This window comes from Syngnathus acus, chromosome 12 (genome assembly GCF_901709675.1).
Source record: "Syngnathus acus chromosome 12, fSynAcu1.2, whole genome shotgun sequence".
NCBI classification, from domain to species: Eukaryota; Metazoa; Chordata; class Actinopteri; order Syngnathiformes; family Syngnathidae; genus Syngnathus; species Syngnathus acus.
The window spans coordinates 1,408,498-1,429,737 of NC_051097.1; the positions used below are offsets into that span (position 1 = coordinate 1,408,498).

General features: G+C 40.6%; 1 protein-coding gene across 3 annotated transcripts; it reads left to right on the forward strand.

The window, feature by feature from the left end:
• The first annotated feature begins 1,027 nt into the window (after nucleotides 1-1,027).
• dqx1 (DEAQ box RNA-dependent ATPase 1) lies at nucleotides 1,028-20,034 on the forward strand. Of its 3 annotated transcripts, none has more exons than XM_037265805.1 (12): nucleotides 1,028-1,161; nucleotides 5,433-5,804; nucleotides 9,449-9,642; nucleotides 11,356-11,809; nucleotides 12,209-12,511; nucleotides 14,346-14,445; nucleotides 14,601-14,759; nucleotides 15,521-15,712; nucleotides 15,831-15,956; nucleotides 16,343-16,533; nucleotides 17,395-17,585; nucleotides 19,461-20,034. In XM_037265805.1, exons 1-12 carry the CDS (start codon nucleotides 1,078-1,080, stop codon nucleotides 19,672-19,674), a joined length of 2,580 nt encoding a protein of 859 aa, XP_037121700.1. In that variant the 5' UTR covers nucleotides 1,028-1,077; the 3' UTR covers nucleotides 19,675-20,034. The 3 variants fall into 3 exon arrangements, with proteins under 3 accessions (XP_037121700.1, XP_037121701.1, XP_037121702.1); XM_037265806.1 differs by having other exon boundaries at nucleotides 1,056-1,347; XM_037265807.1 differs by lacking the exon at nucleotides 5,433-5,804 and having other exon boundaries at nucleotides 1,056-1,347.
• Nucleotides 20,035-21,240: the final 1,206 nt, after the last annotated feature.

Genomic DNA, 21,240 nt, shown 5'->3' on the forward strand with positions numbered 1-21,240 from the left:
ACATTCTGATGTATATTTTGTGTTGCACGCTATGGAATACCAGATAACAAGTGCAGGCATGCAAGGCGAGACCTCCGTGGGAAGGGGCAGTGCAAACACGGCTACACTGCCATAAAGTTTTGGTACTTTGCTCAAGCACTCTCAACAGAAATAAATAAGCAGATTAACATATCTCCAACAATTGGTTGCCATTTTTCATGTGTTTTCCCACAATGAGACTTGAGCGTTACACTTCTGTTTCCACGACCAATACAAGAACACATCCATACCAGAACAATGACACACCCACTGGCATTGACAACAATACTAACTGTATTTAGAGGGGGGGGGGGGGGGGTCTGTATCAGAGAAATACAGGCAATTGCACTATTTTTGGGTCCTCCAGTGTCTCAGAAAAACAATCAATTAATGATTGTCTTGATTCCCATGCCTAAAAACGCATCAAATGGTACTGTACACATAATTGTTTCAACTGTTTCTCTCTCTTCTGTTTCAATATACGAAAACAAATACTTTAAAATTAAAATTCCCAAAGGTTTCAATGTTTTTCATGGTGAAATTGTGAATTTGACAAAAAGCAAAAACCTGATACTCTTGCCAGTAGCAGTAATACAAAGTCACCCGAGGAGGCTATAAAGATGAAGTGCAAAGTGTAAAACTGCAGTTCACGGATATGGAGGGCCTCAAGACTAGGTCTGCACTGGGTGAGTAAATACCACTGTCAGACAGTAACATCATGCTCGTGTGTTGGAGCGTACTTTGGTCGGAGGGTAACGCCCATCCCACATTTAGGCTGCCGCCCATCTTACGCCGAGTGCCATTATCCAGACCAGAATCCATTGGATTGATAGTGTAATTGGTTTTCTGAACTTGATCTGCATGTTCAAACGGACTGTCACGCAGCAGGAAAACTCCCAGACGCATTTAAGAACCCCATTTGCCCCTGGAATAAAAATAAATGTACTGTACAGCAATTGCAAGCCGGTGAGCGTGGAAATGTGTGTTTCGGTTTGAAGGTAGGTGCAATTTCCGAGGACAGTTAAACGCAACGCAACATTTGACAGCACGAGAACAAACATGGCGCCTATGGGAGAGAGTGCCGTCAATACCTTCGCCTCTCCTCTCCTGTCTCTGTCAGCTGTCAGAAAAGAAACTGGCTGGGTGAGGATTAGCAAGTAGTGACTGCGATCAGCTGTTGGCCTATATCCATCTTTGGTAGTTTTCCCACCTGTTTTTGGCGATGAGGAGGCGGCCTGTGAGATAGGACTGAATCCCCTGCCACAACTGCTTTAGACTACGCACGAACAGTTTGGCTTTGTTTCCTCACTCAAGCGATATGTTAAAAAGGTGAGACAAGATTTGACTTAAACCTGGTTTTGAAATTCTACTGGGAAAAGTGACTTTTCTGTGACTCGCTGAATATTGTTTTGGTAGCAGTCATGTATAGGACTAAGGGTAGACAGATTAAATGTCCTCCTTTCGAGATCGACTGGTTACATCAGCAATATTAAATCAAGAATATACATTCATTTGGACGCATGAATGGGTTTGCAAGGAAAATGCCTGATTTATTTATTTTCAGTTTGAAGCTTTGAAAATTCGTAAAGTGCACACAAACAGATAGGGTATTGATCCAATCAATAATGTGCGCCTTTATTTATGTTGACGTCACCACTCTGACTTCACTGTTGGCCTCATTTAGGTTGACTGCTTCAATCTGTACATAATAGTAAGCCTGTGGTAATGACCAAGAAACTAATGATGGAATGCTATTAAAATGTCAATATAAAAGATCACAAATTAAACATTAACTAGCTGACATTTGACCAGATTGACCAATGCATGGCCAACCATGAGCAGTAAACATTTCATTCTTCCTAGCTGCGAATTTGCCTGACTACAAACAAAGATTTTCATGAAGGTTCTTGAAAGCTCTTGTGTCTAAATCCTTCTCAACCATAATAACATGCAATCATAGAATCAGAATTGTCCTGTATTTCATTGGAACCCAGTTGAGGATATTTTGAGATCTGTAAGCACAACAGATCCAAATTCCTGGGTGTTCGCCCTAACAACAAACTGGACTGGACGGATCACACCCACGCCCTGTACAAAAAGGGCCAGAGTCGCCTCCACCTGCTGAGGAGACTGAGGTCCTTCGGTGTGTGCAGGGCTCTCCTCCGGACCTTCTATGACTCTGTGGTGGCCTCAGCCATCCTCTACGCTGTGGTCTGCTGGGGTGGGGGCAGTACTGACCGGGACAGGGGGAGACTGAATAAGATGGTCAGAAGAGCGAGCTCTGTCCTGGGCTGTCCCCTGTACTCCATTGAGGTTGTGGGTGAGAGGACGACGTTGATTAAGCTTAAATCCATCATGGACAACACCTCTCACCCCCTCCATGAGATTGTGCGGTCCCTGAACAGCTCCTTTAGCGGCAGACTTTTGCACTCTCGGTGTAGGAAGGAACGGTTCCGCAGGTCCTTCATTCCCTCTGCTGTCAGACTTTACAACATGCATGCCACCTGATAAAATGAATGTGTTTCGTCTCTACTAGCAGCACTTGTGTTTGTCCTTGTCTGTTATTTACCCTTTTTTGTAATTCTGGCACTTGTTTTATTCTTGCACTCGTATTATTCTTGCACTCATATGCGCTGCTGTGACAAGTGAATTTCCCCGCTGTGGGATGAATAAAGTTCTATCAATCAATCAAGATCAGCGTCATGCTGCACAGTACTTCAATAGTTGACAATGGTTTTACCGTGTTTTTCCATGCAAAATGCGCCCCCGTGCATAATACACACCCTAAAAATGGCATGTCGATGCTGGAAAAAAGCCTGTACCCATGTATAATACGCACCCAAATTTTGACTCTTAAGTCCGTAAACGTAAAATTATTTCAGAAAAAAGATCATCTTTGGGAACAACCGGATGTTATTCTGCCGGTCAGTATCACTGCGCATGCGCTAGCAAACTCGATAGCGAAGAAATGTTTCGGATTTGTGTAGGGTACATTGTGACAGCAAACGAGCAGGTGATCGAGCAAGCGTCTGATACGAGAGCATTGTGTTCGTATGGAGCGTGTTTGAAGTGAACAGCAGAGAAGAAAGGAACAAGGCAAAGTGTTGTGAAATAAAATATTACCTGTAATACGCATTTTGTTATTTGCTGATTGAAACTGCTAATTAAACTGTGAATTGAAACTAATAGGTAGAGAATTGAACTCTCGCTCTTTATAGACGTAGCTGACGTGTCTTGCGCATCCGTTCTGCGCATACTGTCATGGCGGCCACCGTATGATATCCGGTTTGCGATGTGTCGTCAATTATGAATTTTACTGACTAAGTGTGTTGGGCAGGATGGCTGAATGCGATGCGCGATTGACAACAAACAAGAAGAAAGGTGTGATTTCAAGTTTTATTTCGAGGGAGATTTTCTTCAAAAATTGCATAATGCGCACCCCAGATTTTAGGACAATAAATTAGTTAAATTTTGCGCATTATGCATGGGAAAACACGGTACACTGTCTACACCAGGGGTGCCCAATACGTCGATCGCGATCGACCGGTCGATCGCCAAGCCACTATTGGTCGATCGCGTGATATTAAAATGTTTTTATTTTTTTTCGCACTTGACGCGTGTACAAACAACGGCGCTCACAACACAAACACGCTAGCTCGCGAGTTCTCTCCAATTGTCAGAACCCTGTTTTTTCTCTTAAACTTAAGAAAGGGTATAAAAATGAGTGGGGCAGCTGGCCATAGTAAGAAGTATCACTTTCATAGGGCATGGGAGTAGGACTTTTTTTTCACGATGAAAACCTTTGAACGGTAGTGTATATATTTATTTAGATAATTATTTATAGATTATATATATAATCTTCTGTGTAAAAAATCTTAATATATATGTATACTTATATTCATAGATTATATATAATCTTATACAAATATAAGATATAATTTATAATATTTAATTCATAATATTTTATTATAATAATATTTACACTACCGTTCAAAAGTTTGGGGTCACCCAAACAATTTTGTGACCCCAAACTTTTGAACGGTAGTGTATACGTATATATATATATATATATACAGTATATAAAATGTTTTTTTTTTTAGTGGGTAGATCTTTGTGACTTGGTCATTTCAAAAGTAGCTCGAGCTGAAAAAGTTTGGGCACCCCTGGTCTACACGGATCACGCTGCAAAGTTTTCCATCAGTTATGTCACCAGTCACCTGATTCATCAATCTTTTATGTAAGAAGCCTTGTCTGTTTGCAAACCACCAGAGAGTAGAACTATTTTTCTGACAATAATATATTTTCAGACTAGTAAATGATAAACTTTTGTGTCTAGCAATAAAGCTCTTTTTACAAAGAGATGATACAAACCTATAGGCCCTTTGTATCCATTGTAAATATTCTTTTCAGTGTGTCTTCTTTCCTTGAACTTTGCCCATTTTCCCACTTTAAATAGTGAAATCCACTTCTTGAGGTGCCTTCCTGGCGCTCTTATCTCCCTCACCCCAACACCCACCTTCTTTCCTTTTGTTCTGGCTCTCTGTATGTAACAAAGCAACATAATCCGTGCCAGTTTTTAGTCAGAGCTTTCTTCATGCTTATATGTAATTTTATGACATATTTAATTTGGGCATAATTCAAAATATTCTGGTGTGTAACTGGTCCCTAAAGCAAGTAAAAATTACATCTGCTTGCTGGGAAAGACTTTATTTCCAAATGTGCATTGTCTCTTGAGCATTGTGCATCCTTGACGTCCTTGATATTGTAGTTGGTGATGCACTTAATACCTTTCCACATGCTCCGAGGGACATTGGAGGGGAAGCAGCCCTGGATTTTCTGAGCATACGGATATTTAGCTCTTCTTGCAGCCCTGTAAGTGTTGTAGCTACGTGTGATCTGAAGGCTGGTTTAGAGGCCGGAGCCAGCATTGAGGCCATGTGGTCGAAGAACCTGAGGTGCAGTGCTCTGTATGCACCATGTATATGTGTATATTTTATACTACACACATGTTATCCACCCGCATATGGCAACAAGGTAGTAAAACTTGGGAGAATGTCTGGAAATTTCACATGGTTGTACCTTATTTTGCATTGTGGGGAGCAATGATGTCATTACACTCCCGTTGCGCTTCATTAGCCTTAGCATTAGCATGAGCTCTGGGCACAACGTAAATATCTGGAGCGTGAACAGGCATAAATTCGAGGCATATAATGTGGCCAGCCACCTACCTTTGTTGATACCGATAGAAGATCCACGCCAGTGTTTTTCAGGAGTCATGGTTGGCTCGAAACAGCTGTAGTTCATCGAGCTTGAAGGCTGAGTTGCACATGTCATTTAGCCTCGTTTCTGTCAAAGAAGTTTTAGAAATCCTGTGCATTCATTGTCATTGATTGTTTTTCTTCACCATTTTGCAGGTAAACACCCTGCCAACCAGCCTCTCGCTCTCATTTAGTCATCATTCCCACTTGCTACTGATGTCATCATCACCCATGAAGCCCTGTCCCATGTCTGGACTTTCCAAAACACTGGATACTCTTTCCATGTCTTCCTTTTTATCTGAGGAGTTAGACGAGGATGGGCTTGAAGACGGCCAGAACGAGGATGGTCTTAGAGACCTTGAAGTGAACCCATATGATGGTCTGCCTTTTTCTTCTCGCTACTACACCCTCCTGCAAGAGAGGCAACAACTTCCCATATGGAAGTTAAGGAAGAATCTAATGGAGCACCTGGAGAGTCACAACATGGTGCTACTGAGTGCACCCAGTGGAGCCGGAAAGAGCACTCAGGTAAATAAATAAAGAAAAACACATTGCAACTGTCCCACAAGAGGAAATTTTATTGGTTCTCCTTGGGCCGGTGCACCATCCCTCCACTGTTATCATTCTTACCAGAGATGGGGACTCAAGTCACTGTGACTTGGACTCGAGTCGACTCGAGTCGCTGTTTTGATGACTTGTGACTTGACTTGACAAAAATAAAAAAACTTGAGTCTCGACTTGGACTTAAAGACTCGGGACTTGACTTGAGACACGATGACTTGAATGACTTCAGTGTTATTTAGTTTATGTTTTCAGTTTGAATATAAAATTAATAATACATTTAAAAAAGTAATATCAATAACACGGTAGGAGCGCAGGCTGAGAATGGCGTTGTCATGATTGGACCGCTACCCTGTCAATCAATCAGTTGTGCCCTCTCTACCTACCTAATGTGTTTATTGGAGAATCACGCCCCTTTACAGTGCCTTGCGAAAGTATTCGGCCCCCTTGAACCTTTCAACATTTCGCCACATTTCAGGCTTCAAACATAAAGATATAAAATTTTAATTTTTTGTCAAGAATCAACAAGTGGGACACAATCGTGAAGTGGAACGAAATTTATTGGATAATTTAAACTTTTTTAACAACTAAAAAACTGAAAAGTGGGGCGTGCAATATTATTCGGCCCCTTTACTTTCAGTGCAGCAAACTCACTCCAGAAGTTCAGTGAGGATCTTTGAATGATCCAATGTTGTCCTAAATGACTGATGATGATAAATAGAATGCACCTGTGTGTAATCAAGTCTCCGTATAAATGCACCTGCTCTTTGATAGTCTCAGGGTTCTGTTTAAAGCGCAGAGAGAACCATGAAGACAAAGGAACACACCAGGCAGGTCCGAGATACTGTTGTGGAGAAGTTTAAAGCCGGATTTGGATACAAAAAGATTTCCCAAGCTTTAAACATCTCAAGGAGCACTGTGCAAGCAATTATATTGAAATGGAAGGAGTATCAGACCACTGCAAATCTACCAAGACCATGCCGTCCCTCCAAACTTTCATCTCAAACAAGGAGAAGACTGATCAGAGATGCAGCCAAGAGGCCCATGATCACTCTGGATGAACTGCAGATAACTACAGCTGAGGTGGGAGAGTCTGTCCATAGGACAACAATCAGTCGTGCACTGCACAAATCTGGCCTTTATGGAAGAGTGGCAAGAAGAAAGCCATTTCTCAAAGATATCCATAAAAAGTCTCGTTTGCCACAAGCCACCTGGGAGACACACCAAACATGTGGAAGAAGGTGCTCTGGTCAGATGAAACCAAAATCGAACTTTTTGGCCACAATGCAAAACGATATGTTTGGCGTAAAAGCAACACAGCTCATCACCCTGAACACACCATCCCCACTGTCAAACATGGTGGTGGCAGCATCATGGTTTGGGCCTGCTTTTCTTCAGCAGGGACAGGGAAGATGGCTAAAATTGATGGGAAGATGGATGGAGCCAAATACAGGACCATTCTGGAAGAAAACCTGTTGGAGTCTGCAAAAGACCTGAGACTGGGACGGAGATTTATCTTCCAACAGGACAATGATCCAAAACATAAAGCCAAATCTACAATGGAATGGTTCACAAATAGACGTATCCAGGTGTTAGAATGGCCAAGTCAAAGTCCAGACCTGAATCCAATCGAGAATCTGTGGAAAGAGCTGAAGACTGCTGTTCACAAACGCTCTCCATCCAACCTCACTGAGCTCGAGCTGTTTTGCAAGGAAGAATGGGCAAGAATTCCAGTCTCTCGATGTGCAAAACTGATAGAGACATACCCCAAGCGACTTGGAGCTGTAATTGCAGCAAAAGGTGGCGCTACAAAGTATTAGCGCAAGGGGGCCGAATAATATTGCACGCCCCACTTTTCAGTTTTTTATTTGTTAAAGTTTAAATTATCCAATAAATTTTGTTCCACTTCACGATTGTGTCCCACTTGTTGATTCTTGACAAAAAATTAAACTTTTATATCTTTGTTTGAAGCCTGAAATGTCGCGAAATGTTGAAAGGTTCAAGGGGGCCGAATACTTTCGCCAGGCACTGTATATCAGACTAGCACAAACATGTCAGCGGGAGCGGTACCGCGAGTCATCACCTTCGGCTATCGTAATTACCTTTATGACGGCAAAAGACAGACAGCACAGTGCAAGATATGCAACAGAAACATTTCAGACAGCCAGACGACAACTTCAAACTTTGTCCGTTTGAAGTTTATAGAGCTCTGGTGTCTCCAGATGTTACAAATGAAACATAAAATGTTTCTAATGCTCTTTAATGTGTTTCTTCTTTCAGATTTTTTTCAGATTATTTTTTCATATTTGCAACTCAAATGTGTCAGACACTGTCGGCAGACGTTCATTTGTTTAGATTGAGCTGTCAATCATTGTATGAGGTAATTTCTTTTTTGTTTGATTCCATGGTGTATTTTACTGAATATCAGTAATTACAGTGCAAATCCAAATTATTGTCATATTTTTAAACAGGTTAGACACATTGGACAATGATGGTTACTTAAAGTTACTTATATCTTGTCTTTTCACTTTACTAAGATCAGATTCTGCGGGTAAAATTGCAATAATAAGGTGACTTGACTTGGACTTGACTTGACCTATTTAAGGACTTGACTTGACCTATTTAAGGACTTGACTTGCCCAAGAAAAAAATGACTTGGGACTTACTTGAGACTTGAAGGTTAAGACTTGAGACTTACTTGAGACTTGCACATGTGTGACTTGGTCCCATCTCTGATTCTTACTACTACTTAGTCCAAATGACTAGGAATGCACCAAAATGAAAACTCCTGTCTGAAACTGAAAACGTAAACACTGAAAGAAATTAAAACAATGTAATATTAAAAATGTAATAATAATCATAATCATGAGGAGAAGCGGTACAGATAATGGACGAACGGACGGGTGGATAATAATAATTATAGTCCTTAATCATAGGCCAGCTCAGTGGCCTAGTGGTAGAGTGTCCGCCCTGAGACTGGAAGGTTGTGGGTTCAAACCAAAGCCGGGTCATACCAAAGACTATAAAAATGGGACCCACTGCCTCCCTGCTTGGCACTCATCATTAAGGGTTGGAATTGGGGGGTTAGATCACCAAATGATTCCCGGGCGCGGCACCGCTGCTGCTCACTGCTCCCTTCGGGGATGGGTCAAATGCAGAGACAAATTTCACCACACCCAGATGTGTGTGTGACAATCATTGGTGTTTAATTCTCGCTTGGCTCATTTTCTGCACATTGCTAAAGGTGTCAAAGGCTATGTTCAAACTGCAGATCAATTTGTTTTTTTGCCCAATGTGTCATGTATATGATTTTAATATGTTTAAAATTCAGTCTCTTTTGATATTAATTTGACATGTATTATGTACCCGACTGGAGGGAGGGGCGAATGAATGTGAACCAGTCACCAGCAGGAAGCAGGACTTCAAATGTAATAGTTAATCCTCTTTCTGTCATTCATTGCTTATATATAATAATATACACACATAAAATGGTTTGTGGGCCGTATCTGGCCCCCGGGCCTTGAGTTTGACACCTCTTCTGTAGAGCATATTGAATGTGCTACTACTTGCTCTTCTTGATGATTTTTCTCCGTCTTTTTCTTTTCTTCTAGGTGCCACAGTGGTGTGTGGAATATGCTTTGTCATATGAATTCTCTCAAGGCCTGGTTTGTTGCTCCCAACCTTATTCAGTGGCAGCGGTCAGTCTGGCCCTTCGTGTGGCCGATGAGATGGACCTCAGCTTGGGTCTGGAGGTGGGCTACGGGGTGGCTCATGATGACAGTTGTACACCAGATACCTTGCTCAGGTCAGAACACATGACAAAGGCTACTAGTATGCTGTCATTATATTGTTTGCACAAGTGCTTTTCCAAGTACTTGCTCTTAAATAAAAACATAACTTAGTGGGGGTGTCATTGAGTTGCAAGTATTATTCTTTGCACTAAACATCATCTCAGTTGTATGGTTACTGCATTGACGATGATTAAACACTTAAATGTATAATTAAATTGTTGTACATTGTATATGACAATATATCCATCCCAAACCTCCCTCCCTCCCTCCAGGGACGGGGAGAATATGCAAACTCCGCACAGGAAGTGCGGAGGTGGATTCGAATCTGCAACCTCTGAACTGTGAACGCGGACATGCTAACCAGTGCCCCACCGTGCTGCCCTATATGACAATATATTATTAATACATTTTTATATTACATTATTTAGCATATTTTCTAATACACTATAAGCTTCTAATATGATTATCAATCAGTTCCCATGAAACAAATGTTTTATTCACTACCAACAACTAATCCTAAAACATTTGCCCTCTTATTTGTTTGTATGACCATGTTTTGTATTTTGAAAAGATTAAGGACTTCTAAGTCTGAAGTACAAAAATAATTGTTTTAAAACAGCTTCACAACGCCAATGGTCATGAATCTGATACACCAGCCTGAAAAAGCCTTTTCATTTTCCCCACATCGACATTATGTCCTGTATAATAATTATAGCAGAGTCAAACTAGGTCACATTATTGAATTTCACCATTTTGTATGATGTCACATGAACCATGTTTTAAAGGTAAAAAAAGGTAAAGACCCAATGATTGTCACACACACATCTGGGTGTGGTGAAATTTGTCTCTGCATTTACTTGCTACCACACCTTGAGTGTTCTTTGTTTCCTGCACTTTGCATTCTAAGGTGGCAGTAAATGTGTTACAGCAGTGTAATTTGATACCGCCAGTGTTGCCTTCACTGGGCTGTCGAATTATGAAATAAAATAAACGTGCATTTTTAGCGTCACCTAAATGTGTGCACCAGATACCTTTTGTCTTGGAAATTGTATTCATGATTATTTTCAAGAGACTGCTGTTGCTACGTATGCTGCAAGCATATTAGCATTATATTATCCTACATCAACTCCAGCACATGACAGCTAACATCGTGATTTGAATCCATATTTGTTTAGGGTTGTCACATCTGTAAGAACTTGAGGTTTGAAAACAGTGCGTGAGGGTTCAAGCAGTTATGGATGAAATAATGAATTTTAGAAATGAGTGGTATACTAGTCTATTTTGTGAGTACTAGGGATGGCCCAAAAACAACTATCACTTCTGAATCAATACCAATATTTCAACCAAGACTACTGTCTGATACCAATATTAAGCTGATATTAGCAGGAATGATATAGGCTTTTATCCAAAAAAAAAAAATCATGAAATGTTAGAGGAGGCTTGATCAAATGATACTCCTCTAGCAAAGAACAAAAGTCAGCAACAGGAGGTATGATAAAATATGAGCCATGGAATGGACCGCTTGTTTTTGAGCACTAACATCTGGGATTTTGCATGTAGACCAATATACAGTAATCCAATAATGTTCTTTTTGGCATATACAGTATTGGACCGAAATCCGATATCAATGATTCCTTTTAGCAAAACGCTTTCCTTCACTTAACCGTTTGCAGTGTTTGATGGTGTGTTATCTGGTTCTCAAAGTTGACCTTGGTTTCTATCTTCAGGTTTGTCAGCGACACGCTCCTGCTTGAGGAAATGATGTCAGATCCCTTGTTGCATCAATATGGCATCGTGGTTTTGGACGAGGTCCAAGAGCGCACCGTAGCGACGGATGTGCTGCTTGGGCTGCTGTGCGACGTCTGCCGTCAGAGGCCTGATAACTTCCACGTGGTTCTTCTGACTCACCCGACTCTCGCTCCTCGGCTTGCCTCCTTCCTGGGTCCTGCCGTCCCTCACCTCTGCATGGGCAGCCTCCCATCGGAGGCACCTACAAATGGACAAGAAAAGGAAGGTGTGGTAGAAGAGGAGAGGAACTCTATCAACCAGAACAAAATGGAAATTATGTATCAGGAGCTTCCACCTCAGAAGGACCCTGTGATTGCTGCTTCTCACATGGTTCTAGATCTTCACCGAAAAGGAGAGGAGGGAGATATGATGGTGTTTCTTGCAAGTGCACAGGTGCAAGTTTTACTTTTTAGGCTTGACACTTGGAGTATCACAATGTCAACATGCTCACTAGCCACAGTAATTAAGTGGATTTTTTTTCCCATTATTAAATCTTTCATCCAATTTCTGTTGTCCATTAAAAAGAGAATATTTTCACCATAAATCTTGAATCAAAGAATAACAAGTGGCCGACACAAAGTTGTCATATTTAAAGAGACCAATTATTTAGCTGGTTCTTTTATCACAAAGAAGATATTTAGGTTGATAAATAATTGACAAGTGAAAACAAAATGAACATAGTACAACTATTAAAGAGACCAAGTTCTTTGAACAAACTCCTCTGTGGTTTTGCTGTTCAATTTGTTTGACATGGATGCTGAAGAATATTCTGTTCTTTGTTTTATTGTGTAGGAAATAGACGAATGTGCTACACAGCTTGAAGCAGACCGTGCATCCCTAAGTCCTCACCTTGGTTCACTCAAGCTCATTCCCCTCCACACTGGACTGGGTGCGCTGACTCAACGAGTGTACAACACTGAAGTGTCCACGCAAAAGGAGAATGATGGGTTGGAGGGAAAGGACAGCACAACACTGGGTGTGGCGGAAGAGCCAGCGATCCAGAGGAAAGTCATTCTCACCAATAGCCTGGCTGAGGCTTCCTTCTCCCTCCCAGCCATTCGCTATGTCATAGACACAGGCCTTCAACTCAAAACTGTAAGTTTGTGGATATTACAGACTGATATACAGTGCCTTGCGAAAGTATTCGGCCCCCTTGAACCTTTCAACATTTCGCCACATTTCAGGCTTCAAACATAAAGATATAAAATTTTAATTTTTTGTCAAGAATCAACAACAAGTGGGACACAATCGTGAAGTGGAACGAAATTTATTGGATAATTTAAACTTTTTTAACAAATAAAAAACTGAAAAGTGGGGCATGCAATATTATTCGGCCCCTTTACTTTCAGTGCAGCAAACTCACTCCAGAAGTTCAGTGAAGATCTTTGAATGATCCAATGTTGTCCTAAATGACTGATGATGATAAATAGAATGCACCTGTGTGTAATCAAGTCTCCGTATAAATGCACCTACTCTTTGATATTCTCAGGGTTCTGTTTAAAGCGCAGAGAGAACCATGAAGACAAAGGAATACACCAGGCAGGTCCGAGATACTGTTGTGGAGAAGTTTAAAGCCGGATTTGGATACAAAAAGATTTCCCAAGCTTTAAACATCTCAAGGAGCACTGTGCAAGCAATTATATTGAAATGGAAGGAGTATCAGACCAATGCAAATCTACCAAGACCCGGCCGTCCCTCCAAACTTTCATCTCAAACAAGGAGAAGACTGATCAGAGATGCAGCCAAGAGGCCCATGATCACTCTGGATGAACTGCAGATAACTACAGCTGAGGTGGGAGAGTCTGTCCATAGGACAACAATCAGTCGTGCACTGCACAAATCTGGCCTTTATGGAAGAGTGGCAAGAAGAAAGCCATTTCTCAAAGATATCCATAAAAAGTCTCGTTTAAAGTTTGCCACAAGCCACCTGGGAGACACACCAAACATGTGGAAGAAGGTGCTCTGGTCAGATAAAACCAAAATCGAACTTTTTGGCCACAATGCAAAACGATATGTTTGGCGTAAAAGCAACACAGCTCATCACCCTGAACACACCATCCCCACTGTCAAACATGGTGGTGGCAGCATCATGGTTTGGGCCTGCTTTTCTTCAGCAGGAACAGGGAAGATGGCTAAAATTGATGGGAAGATGGATGGAGCCAAATACAGGACCATTCTGGAAGAAAACCTGTTACAGTCTGCAAAAGACCTGAGACTGGGACGGAGATTTATCTTCCAACAGGACAATGATCCAAAACATAAAGCCAAATCTACAATGGAATGGTTCACAAATAGACGCATCCAGGTGTTAGAATGGCCAAGTCAAAGTCCAGACCTGAATCTAATCGAGAATCTGTGGAAAGAGCTGAAGACTGCTGTTCACAAACGCTCTCCATCCAACCTCACTGAGCTCGAGTTGTTTTGCAAGGAAGAATGGGCAAGAATTCCAGTCTCTCGATGTGCAAAACTGATAGAGACATACCCCAAGCGACTTGCAGCTGTAATTGCAGCAAAAGGTGGCGCTACAAAGTATTAGCGCAAGGGGGCCGAATAATATTGCACGCCCCACTTTTCAGTTTTTTATTTGTTAAAGTTTAAATTATCCAATAAATTTTGTTCCACTTCACGATTGTGTCCCACTTGTTGATTCTTGACAAAAAATTAAACTTTTATATCTTTATGTTTGAAGCCTGAAATGTCGCGAAATGTTGAAAGGTTCAAGGGGGCCGAATACTTTCGCCAGGCACTGTATCTCTAAAGCAGGAGCTATGCTATTGTTATACAAACAAATACGTCTGCCAATTGCTCCCAAATTTTTATTATGGCAAAAATGTTTTCTTCTTCCACTGTTAGCTGTGCTTCTAGTTTATAGCCAGTGTCGTGCCTAAATTTCTGACATCTATTTTTTTTTCATAATTTTACTCCTCAGGTTTACAATCCTCAGATAAGAGCAAACTCACAAATGCTGAAGACAATCAGCAAAACACAGGCAGACATGCGAGCTCAAAGAGTGAATAGCAAACTTCCTGGTAGGTCATAATAGTGTAAAAGGCATCACAGACATCTCTGTAGATGAGGTGTTTGTTCACAAATCGAAATTTGAGGAATTAAGCTGCTGGGTGAATGTTATAGCTTGCCATGTCCTAACAATTTTCTGAATGTTTTACCTTTTGTGTCCCTATAGGACTGTGTTTGCGCCTGTACCCCCAGTCTATGTATGATAAGGGCATGGGGGAAGCTCATTGTCCTGGCGTAATGGAGGAAAATCTCAGCCACTTAGTCTTGTTGCTCAAGAGACTGGACATTGCCGACATGGGTCAATGCAAATTCCTAGACAGACCAGGTATCTTTTATGTGTTAAAAAAAAAAACTGGAGTTAATCTGAACCTTGTGTTCCATGGAAACCTGATGGTTAAATCCTATTATTAATGTGTTTTCATAACAAATATGAAATTGCTTCATACATGAGCCCTATTGCAATGAGATGAGTTAATTTTTCTGGCTCTGCTGCTGTAGCCTTGATGTCGCTGACACACTGAATTATTCTTGCGGTTCAAAGGGCAACAGTTACCAAATGGCCTTTAACTGCTAAAAGTTATGCTGCAATTTTGTGTGTAGTGTTAGCTAAGAGTATTATTATTCTGTTAAACAACCCCTACTTTGTTGTTTAGTGAAGTCGGCGGACTATGCGCCTACTTTTGTTTAGTGAAGTTGGCGGACTATACGCTCTTAAAAAGTTGGAATCACGCTCATTTTTAATACTTGAGGACTACCTTCTCAAAAGATTTCAGAGAAGATCTAATGCAAAGGTTGAAAAGTGTGATCTAAATCTTAATGCTTGGGGTATTTTTGCCAAAGCATGTCACAGCCATGGGTGGGCAATAAATCTTGCAAGGAGGCCACATTTAAAGTGGAATGCTTCCCAATGGCCAAGCCAGCATGATAATCGCAACTTTGTATTTTTCATGTATTTAGAAATGGTTTGGTGTGATAGACAGACGGATGGGAGGGAGGGCGGGCGGACAGAGAGTTGTTGTTTACATGTTTTGAAATCAAGGTGGTCTCTGTTTTTCCTCTGTCTATATTTTGTTATCTCTTTCCCAGCCCCAGAGGCTTTAATGCAAGCCTTGGAGGACTTAGACTACCTAGCAGCACTGGATGACGATGGTAACCTATCAGAAGTGGGCATCATAATGTCAGAACTGCCGCTGGAGCCGCATCTGGCTAAAGCCCTGATAGCATCTTGCGAATATGACTGTGTTGATGAGCTGCTCACTATCGCTGCAATGCTGACAGGTCTGGAGCTAAAGTTAAACCAAAAGCTTAACATCTCTTCAACCATCATCCAATTTGAAATATAAATGGAAATCAGCCACTTTTGCAAGTTAATGGTCAATTCCTTGTCTTTTGTCAGCTCCTTCCTGCTTCTTGAGGCCGGAACCAAACAGAGAGGAGGCTGCCCTTGCTCATTGGCGACCTCTAATGCACAATGAAGGCGACCACATGTCTCTCATTAACGTTTACAATGCCTACATGGACCGTAAGTTCACATGCACCTAGTTTTTGGTTCGGGAAAGCCGATGGTGGAGTCTGTCTAAGTAAATTGAGTTAGTTGCATAGGGATTGTTAGATTGTAATTCACTATTATCAATACGTGTACCGTAATTTTCGGACTATAAGTCGCGGTTTTTTTTCATAGTTTGGGTGGGGGGGCGACTTATACTCAGGAGCGATTTATATACATATATATGGTTTTTTTTCACTTTTTTGGGCATTTTATGGCTGGTGCGACTTATACTCCGGTGCGACTTATAGTCCGAAAATTACGGTACACAGAATAAAATGCTGATAATATACAGCAGTTTAATTGGAAGAGCCTTGAACTTAGTCAGCAAATGCATTATTAATTGTGTGTGCTAAATGCAGATAATCAAGATGAGGCATGGTGCACGACACACTTCCTGAACCACGTGGCCCTGCAGCTGGCTGTGGTCATCAGGGCCGAGCTGCTGGAGGTCATGCAGCGAATTGAACTGCCTGTGTCACACCCTGCTTTTGGTTGCCAGGACAACTGCACAAATATCAAGAGGGCTCTCATCTCAGGCCTCTTCCTTAAAGTAAGATCCTGGTTTATTTGAGTTAATCCTTGAGACATTTGAACTACATATCCTGACACAATGATGTCAGTTCAGGATGGATCTGAAACACAGAACCGATATGGTGACAAATTCTTTTGCAATTTTGATGTTAAAAAAGATCAAAGTGTTGAGGTGCATGCTTGTGTAACATGGGGAAAAGCAATGTTTTTAGCTGGAATTAGATTTATAGACTCCAAACCTGATCTTCTGTAATGTTTAAGTACAATATAGTACTATTTATTAGTCCCTCCATTTTATTACAAAATAGTGACAAAGCCATGCCTAATATAAAAACATCCTGGTACCAAGGAACCCTGCTGAAGTAAGAAGAAGATCTTACCTCTATCTTGGGTGTTGGGCGGAACCCTGGTACGGTCAAAATGACAGCTTTTCAGGGGGAAAAAAACAACCATCTGGCTTGAGTTCCTAAATACCTTTTGATTCTATAGTTTGCAATCATACACCATGACACACTTGCAGTAACTCAACACCACCCAAAAAGTATGTTCAATTGCTAATGTAACTGAAGAAAATAGATAATTTGACATCTGTCATATATTAAAATGATGGGAGCAAAAGTCTATGCGTAACTAAAACAATGAGCCGAGTAACTCTGTGTATTGTGCAAATACTAAACTCCTCAGAGACTCTACCTCTACGGCTAACGACGGTCTATCAATGAATCATTTAATTATATTTTTAAGAAAACAAGCCAAATAAATGTTTCTAACCTTGATATTTTCACTTATTTTCTTTAAAAAACTTACAGTATTTATACATATCTACGTACATACAGTACATTCATTTGAAGTAATTGATTGGGGTTGTTTTCCTCCTTAGGTGGCTCACGATGTGGATGGTTCAGGTAACTACCTCCTGTTAACTCACCGCCACGTGGCTCACCTGCACCCTCTCTCGTCATACCTGTGTCGTCAGCCCTGTCCCGCCCCACCTGCCTGGGTTCTCTACCACGAATTCACTATCTCCTGTGACAACTGCATACGCATCATATCTGAGGTCCACCCACAGATGTAAGTCAAATAGTGCATTCAATACTTTAAGACGTCTTATTTAATATATACATAGTTCAATTAGCTTAAACACACAAAACTAGGCACTTTTTATTTAACAAGAGTATTTGAGACAGAAAGTACTTGCTATTACGTTTCTCAGTCAGGTTTTTTTTAAACCACGTAACAATTCTCAGGGTGTTTGTATTGGTTCCGTTTTAGTTTGCTACGTTAACAAATGGTTAAAGGCAAGTTAATACCAAGTGTAAATACTGAAATTGATTCAACTTTATTATTGTTATTATTATTATTATTATTATTACTATTGTGAGTATTATTAATTTATCCATCCATCCATCCATCCATCCATCCATCCATCCGTACCGCTTGTCCCCACGGGGGTCGCGGGCATGCTGGAGCCTATCCCAGCTGTCATCAGGCAGTAGGCGGGGGACACCCTGAACTGGTTGCCAACCAATCGTAGGGCACACAGTGATCATCATCATCATCGGCGGTCACTCGTAGTCGAGTATGACCGCGCACTAGGGGTGTAACGATTCATCGATACACATCGATTAATCGATATAATGCTCTACGATTTATTGGCATCGATGCTAAACGTAAACATCGATTTATATCGCCGTGTTTGACCTCGGACATTAGACGCGACTTTATTTTGAAATCCAGTTCATTGTTGCTTGCTTCCTCTTTCCGGGAGCAGTACGCGGCGTGTTGTGTTGTGAGCAGAGCAGGCACGTGAAAGGGGAGCCAACAACTACGCGGCTCCTGGGCTGGTGCTATGGCTAGTGTCCAAGAAGACGAGGAAATTCGCTCCCCTTTGGGCTTCAAGTCATTCGTTTGGAAGCACTTTGGATTCCAAAGAAAAGATGGCTCAACGGACAATTAAAATTATTGTAAATAAATAGTTCAGTAATGCACTTTAAAGTCAATGGTATTACAAAAAAAGAAAGAATATTCATTTTTCTTTACTTATATGAGAAAAAATATAGGAATTTGATAAAGTTCAGTGTTAAAATAAGCACTTTGTATACTACAATACTCTTGTAATTTCCTAAATAAAGAGTTTGCAGTACCTTGTTGATTTTGCGTATGAATTGTTATAAATCAGGATATTGTTCTATATTTTTTATTTAAAAAAAATATATAAAAATATCGATCGTGGAGCACTATATCGTGATGTATCGTGAATGAATCACAGCAGGCTTTAAGATATCGGCAAATATCGTATCGTGTTTCTTTGTATCGATATGATATCGTATCGTGACAAAACCCGCGATTTACACCCCTACCGCGCACTGCTCCCGGAAAGAGGAAGCAAGCAACAATGAACTGGATTTCAAAATAAAGTCGCGTCTAATGTCCGAGGTCAAAAACGGGCGATATAGATCGATGTTTACGTTTAGCATCGATGCCAACAAATCGTAGAGCATTATATCGATTAATCGATGTGTATCGATGAATCGTTACACCCCTAGTGGCTAGCATATTTCAAGTCCCTGTTGAAGTGTACTGCTTCAATAACGGTAATGCTACAAAAAGAGAGGATGGAGTTAGTTTATAAAAGCAGAGTCAGTCAGTCAGTGCTGCCAACTTAGTGATTTAGTCATTGAAGTTAACAACTTTTCCAATCCTCTTTTGATCATTTTAGAAAAATTAGAGAGATGGGAGGGGTTAGCCACGCGTCGGTTTATTAACTTGTAAGAATAAGACCGTATGAGCGGATTCATGTATTATGTGGATAAGCAAAGCCATGTATTTTGATAGCTCTTTTTATAAAGGTAAATTGTTGACCATTTAAAATAGAAGTGAATAAGAAGTGATGATGTGGCTGTTTTTTGTGCATTTTCAACTTCCATGATTCTATGTTGCATGCAGGCTTGTGGAGCTAACGCCTCAGTACTTCCTGGGAAACCTTCCCTCTAGTGATGGCAAGGAGCTGCTCATCAAGCTGAGACAGAATACACAGCCTTACGGTTACGAACGAGATGGAGTAATGGACGCTCGCAGCAGGACCCACAAAGAAACTGACACTGATGGAACGGGAGATGCTCAAAATCAGTCTGGCACTGAGCTCTGTGTTGTCCAATGAATACTACATGTGGGTAATGTAGTGATGTGCTTTATCTTAAACTGGGCGTTTATCATTTACTGGTACAGGAAAACACTAATAGATTTTAATGATAAGTTCTCTAATGATTTTGGAAGAATGCACACCTCGTGTCTTTGTCCTTATTGCAGTGTACCGTACTGTTAACTTATTTATAGAATTCTGTCAACTTTTAAAGAAACTCAACGTTATTTTACTTTTAATATTGATAGGGGATTTGTTTCTTTCCATTTGTTCTTCAGCATATATTCCATTTGGAGAGTCTTTGTAGAGAAAGGGAACCTGATAATATTTAAATTAACCATAGTCATTTCTCAGAATATGCAGTGTGTGGTAATGCACTTTCGCAAAAATGTCTCCAGACAAAATATATATATATATATATATATATATATATATATATATATATATTATTATTTTTTTTTTAATACTTCGATACTGTTTGTAGAGTCTTTGAGAATTCTACCTTGCTTTTTATCTGGCACTTTGGAAATAATGAAACACCTCTGTTTACAGACTCCTATTGAATTGGATGCATCTGTAGGTATTGCAGGGCTCCGGCAGATATTTAAGTCTTAAGATCATGTAAGTCATGACTCCAAAAATAAGGCCTGATTTTTAATGAAAATGTCTTAAATCATTCTTTCTTAAGAAGTGTTAACACATGGTCAGTAGAATTGTATGCTTGTAAATAGTCTCAAATCTAGATAGTTGTACTGTCACATCTTTTGGCAACATGGGACATTGGGTATATTGTCATATTTCAAACTGAAGAAAAAAACAAAGTCTTGAATTTTAACTTACCTTAAGCTGTGGAAACCTTGCTTTTTTTCCCCATGAAATACAGACGTACAGACAATAAACAGCACAAATACAATCAAACACAAATACAAATCTGTGTAGCTCCAGTTAAGCCACTCCACCCATTTTATTTGATGTTCTAAAAATATTTCTGAATTATTCCCTGAATGTATTGTTCAAGCCCCCTTTAGTCCTGGGAGAGACAAAAATCCTGGAACCATGCCTGCTTTTTCTCCTGATTTCATCACTTAGATTAGTGTTTCCAAACCATTGTGACGCATGTGGCACACTGGTGGGCCGTGAAAGATGTTCAGCTTTTCAGTGGGAAATTGTCCAATATTAATTATGGAGCGCATTGTAAACAGGAATACCAAACCACTGGTCAGTTAGCACAAGGCCTGGTCAGCTAATCGCTAATTGCTAATCGCGCGTGCTTGGCTAATCTGAAAATCTTGAAATTTCATGTTGTGTCGGTCTGATTGTGATGCGTCTGCACATATTCAGTTTATGTGTGCTGCTGTGTGCTTTTAATAACAGTGACGCTCTGACGGCCGTGGTGCGTTTGCAGACGACTGGAGAAACTGTATTGTGCATACCGTATTGGCCCGAATATAAGATGATGTTTTTTGCATTGCAATAAGACTGAAAACCTTTTGGTATGGCGCCGCTGTGAGTGGCAGCCTCCCAGCAGTGTTCTCTCTTTTCCTCTTTATTTCCTTCTTTTCTCCTTTTTCTTTCTATTTGTCC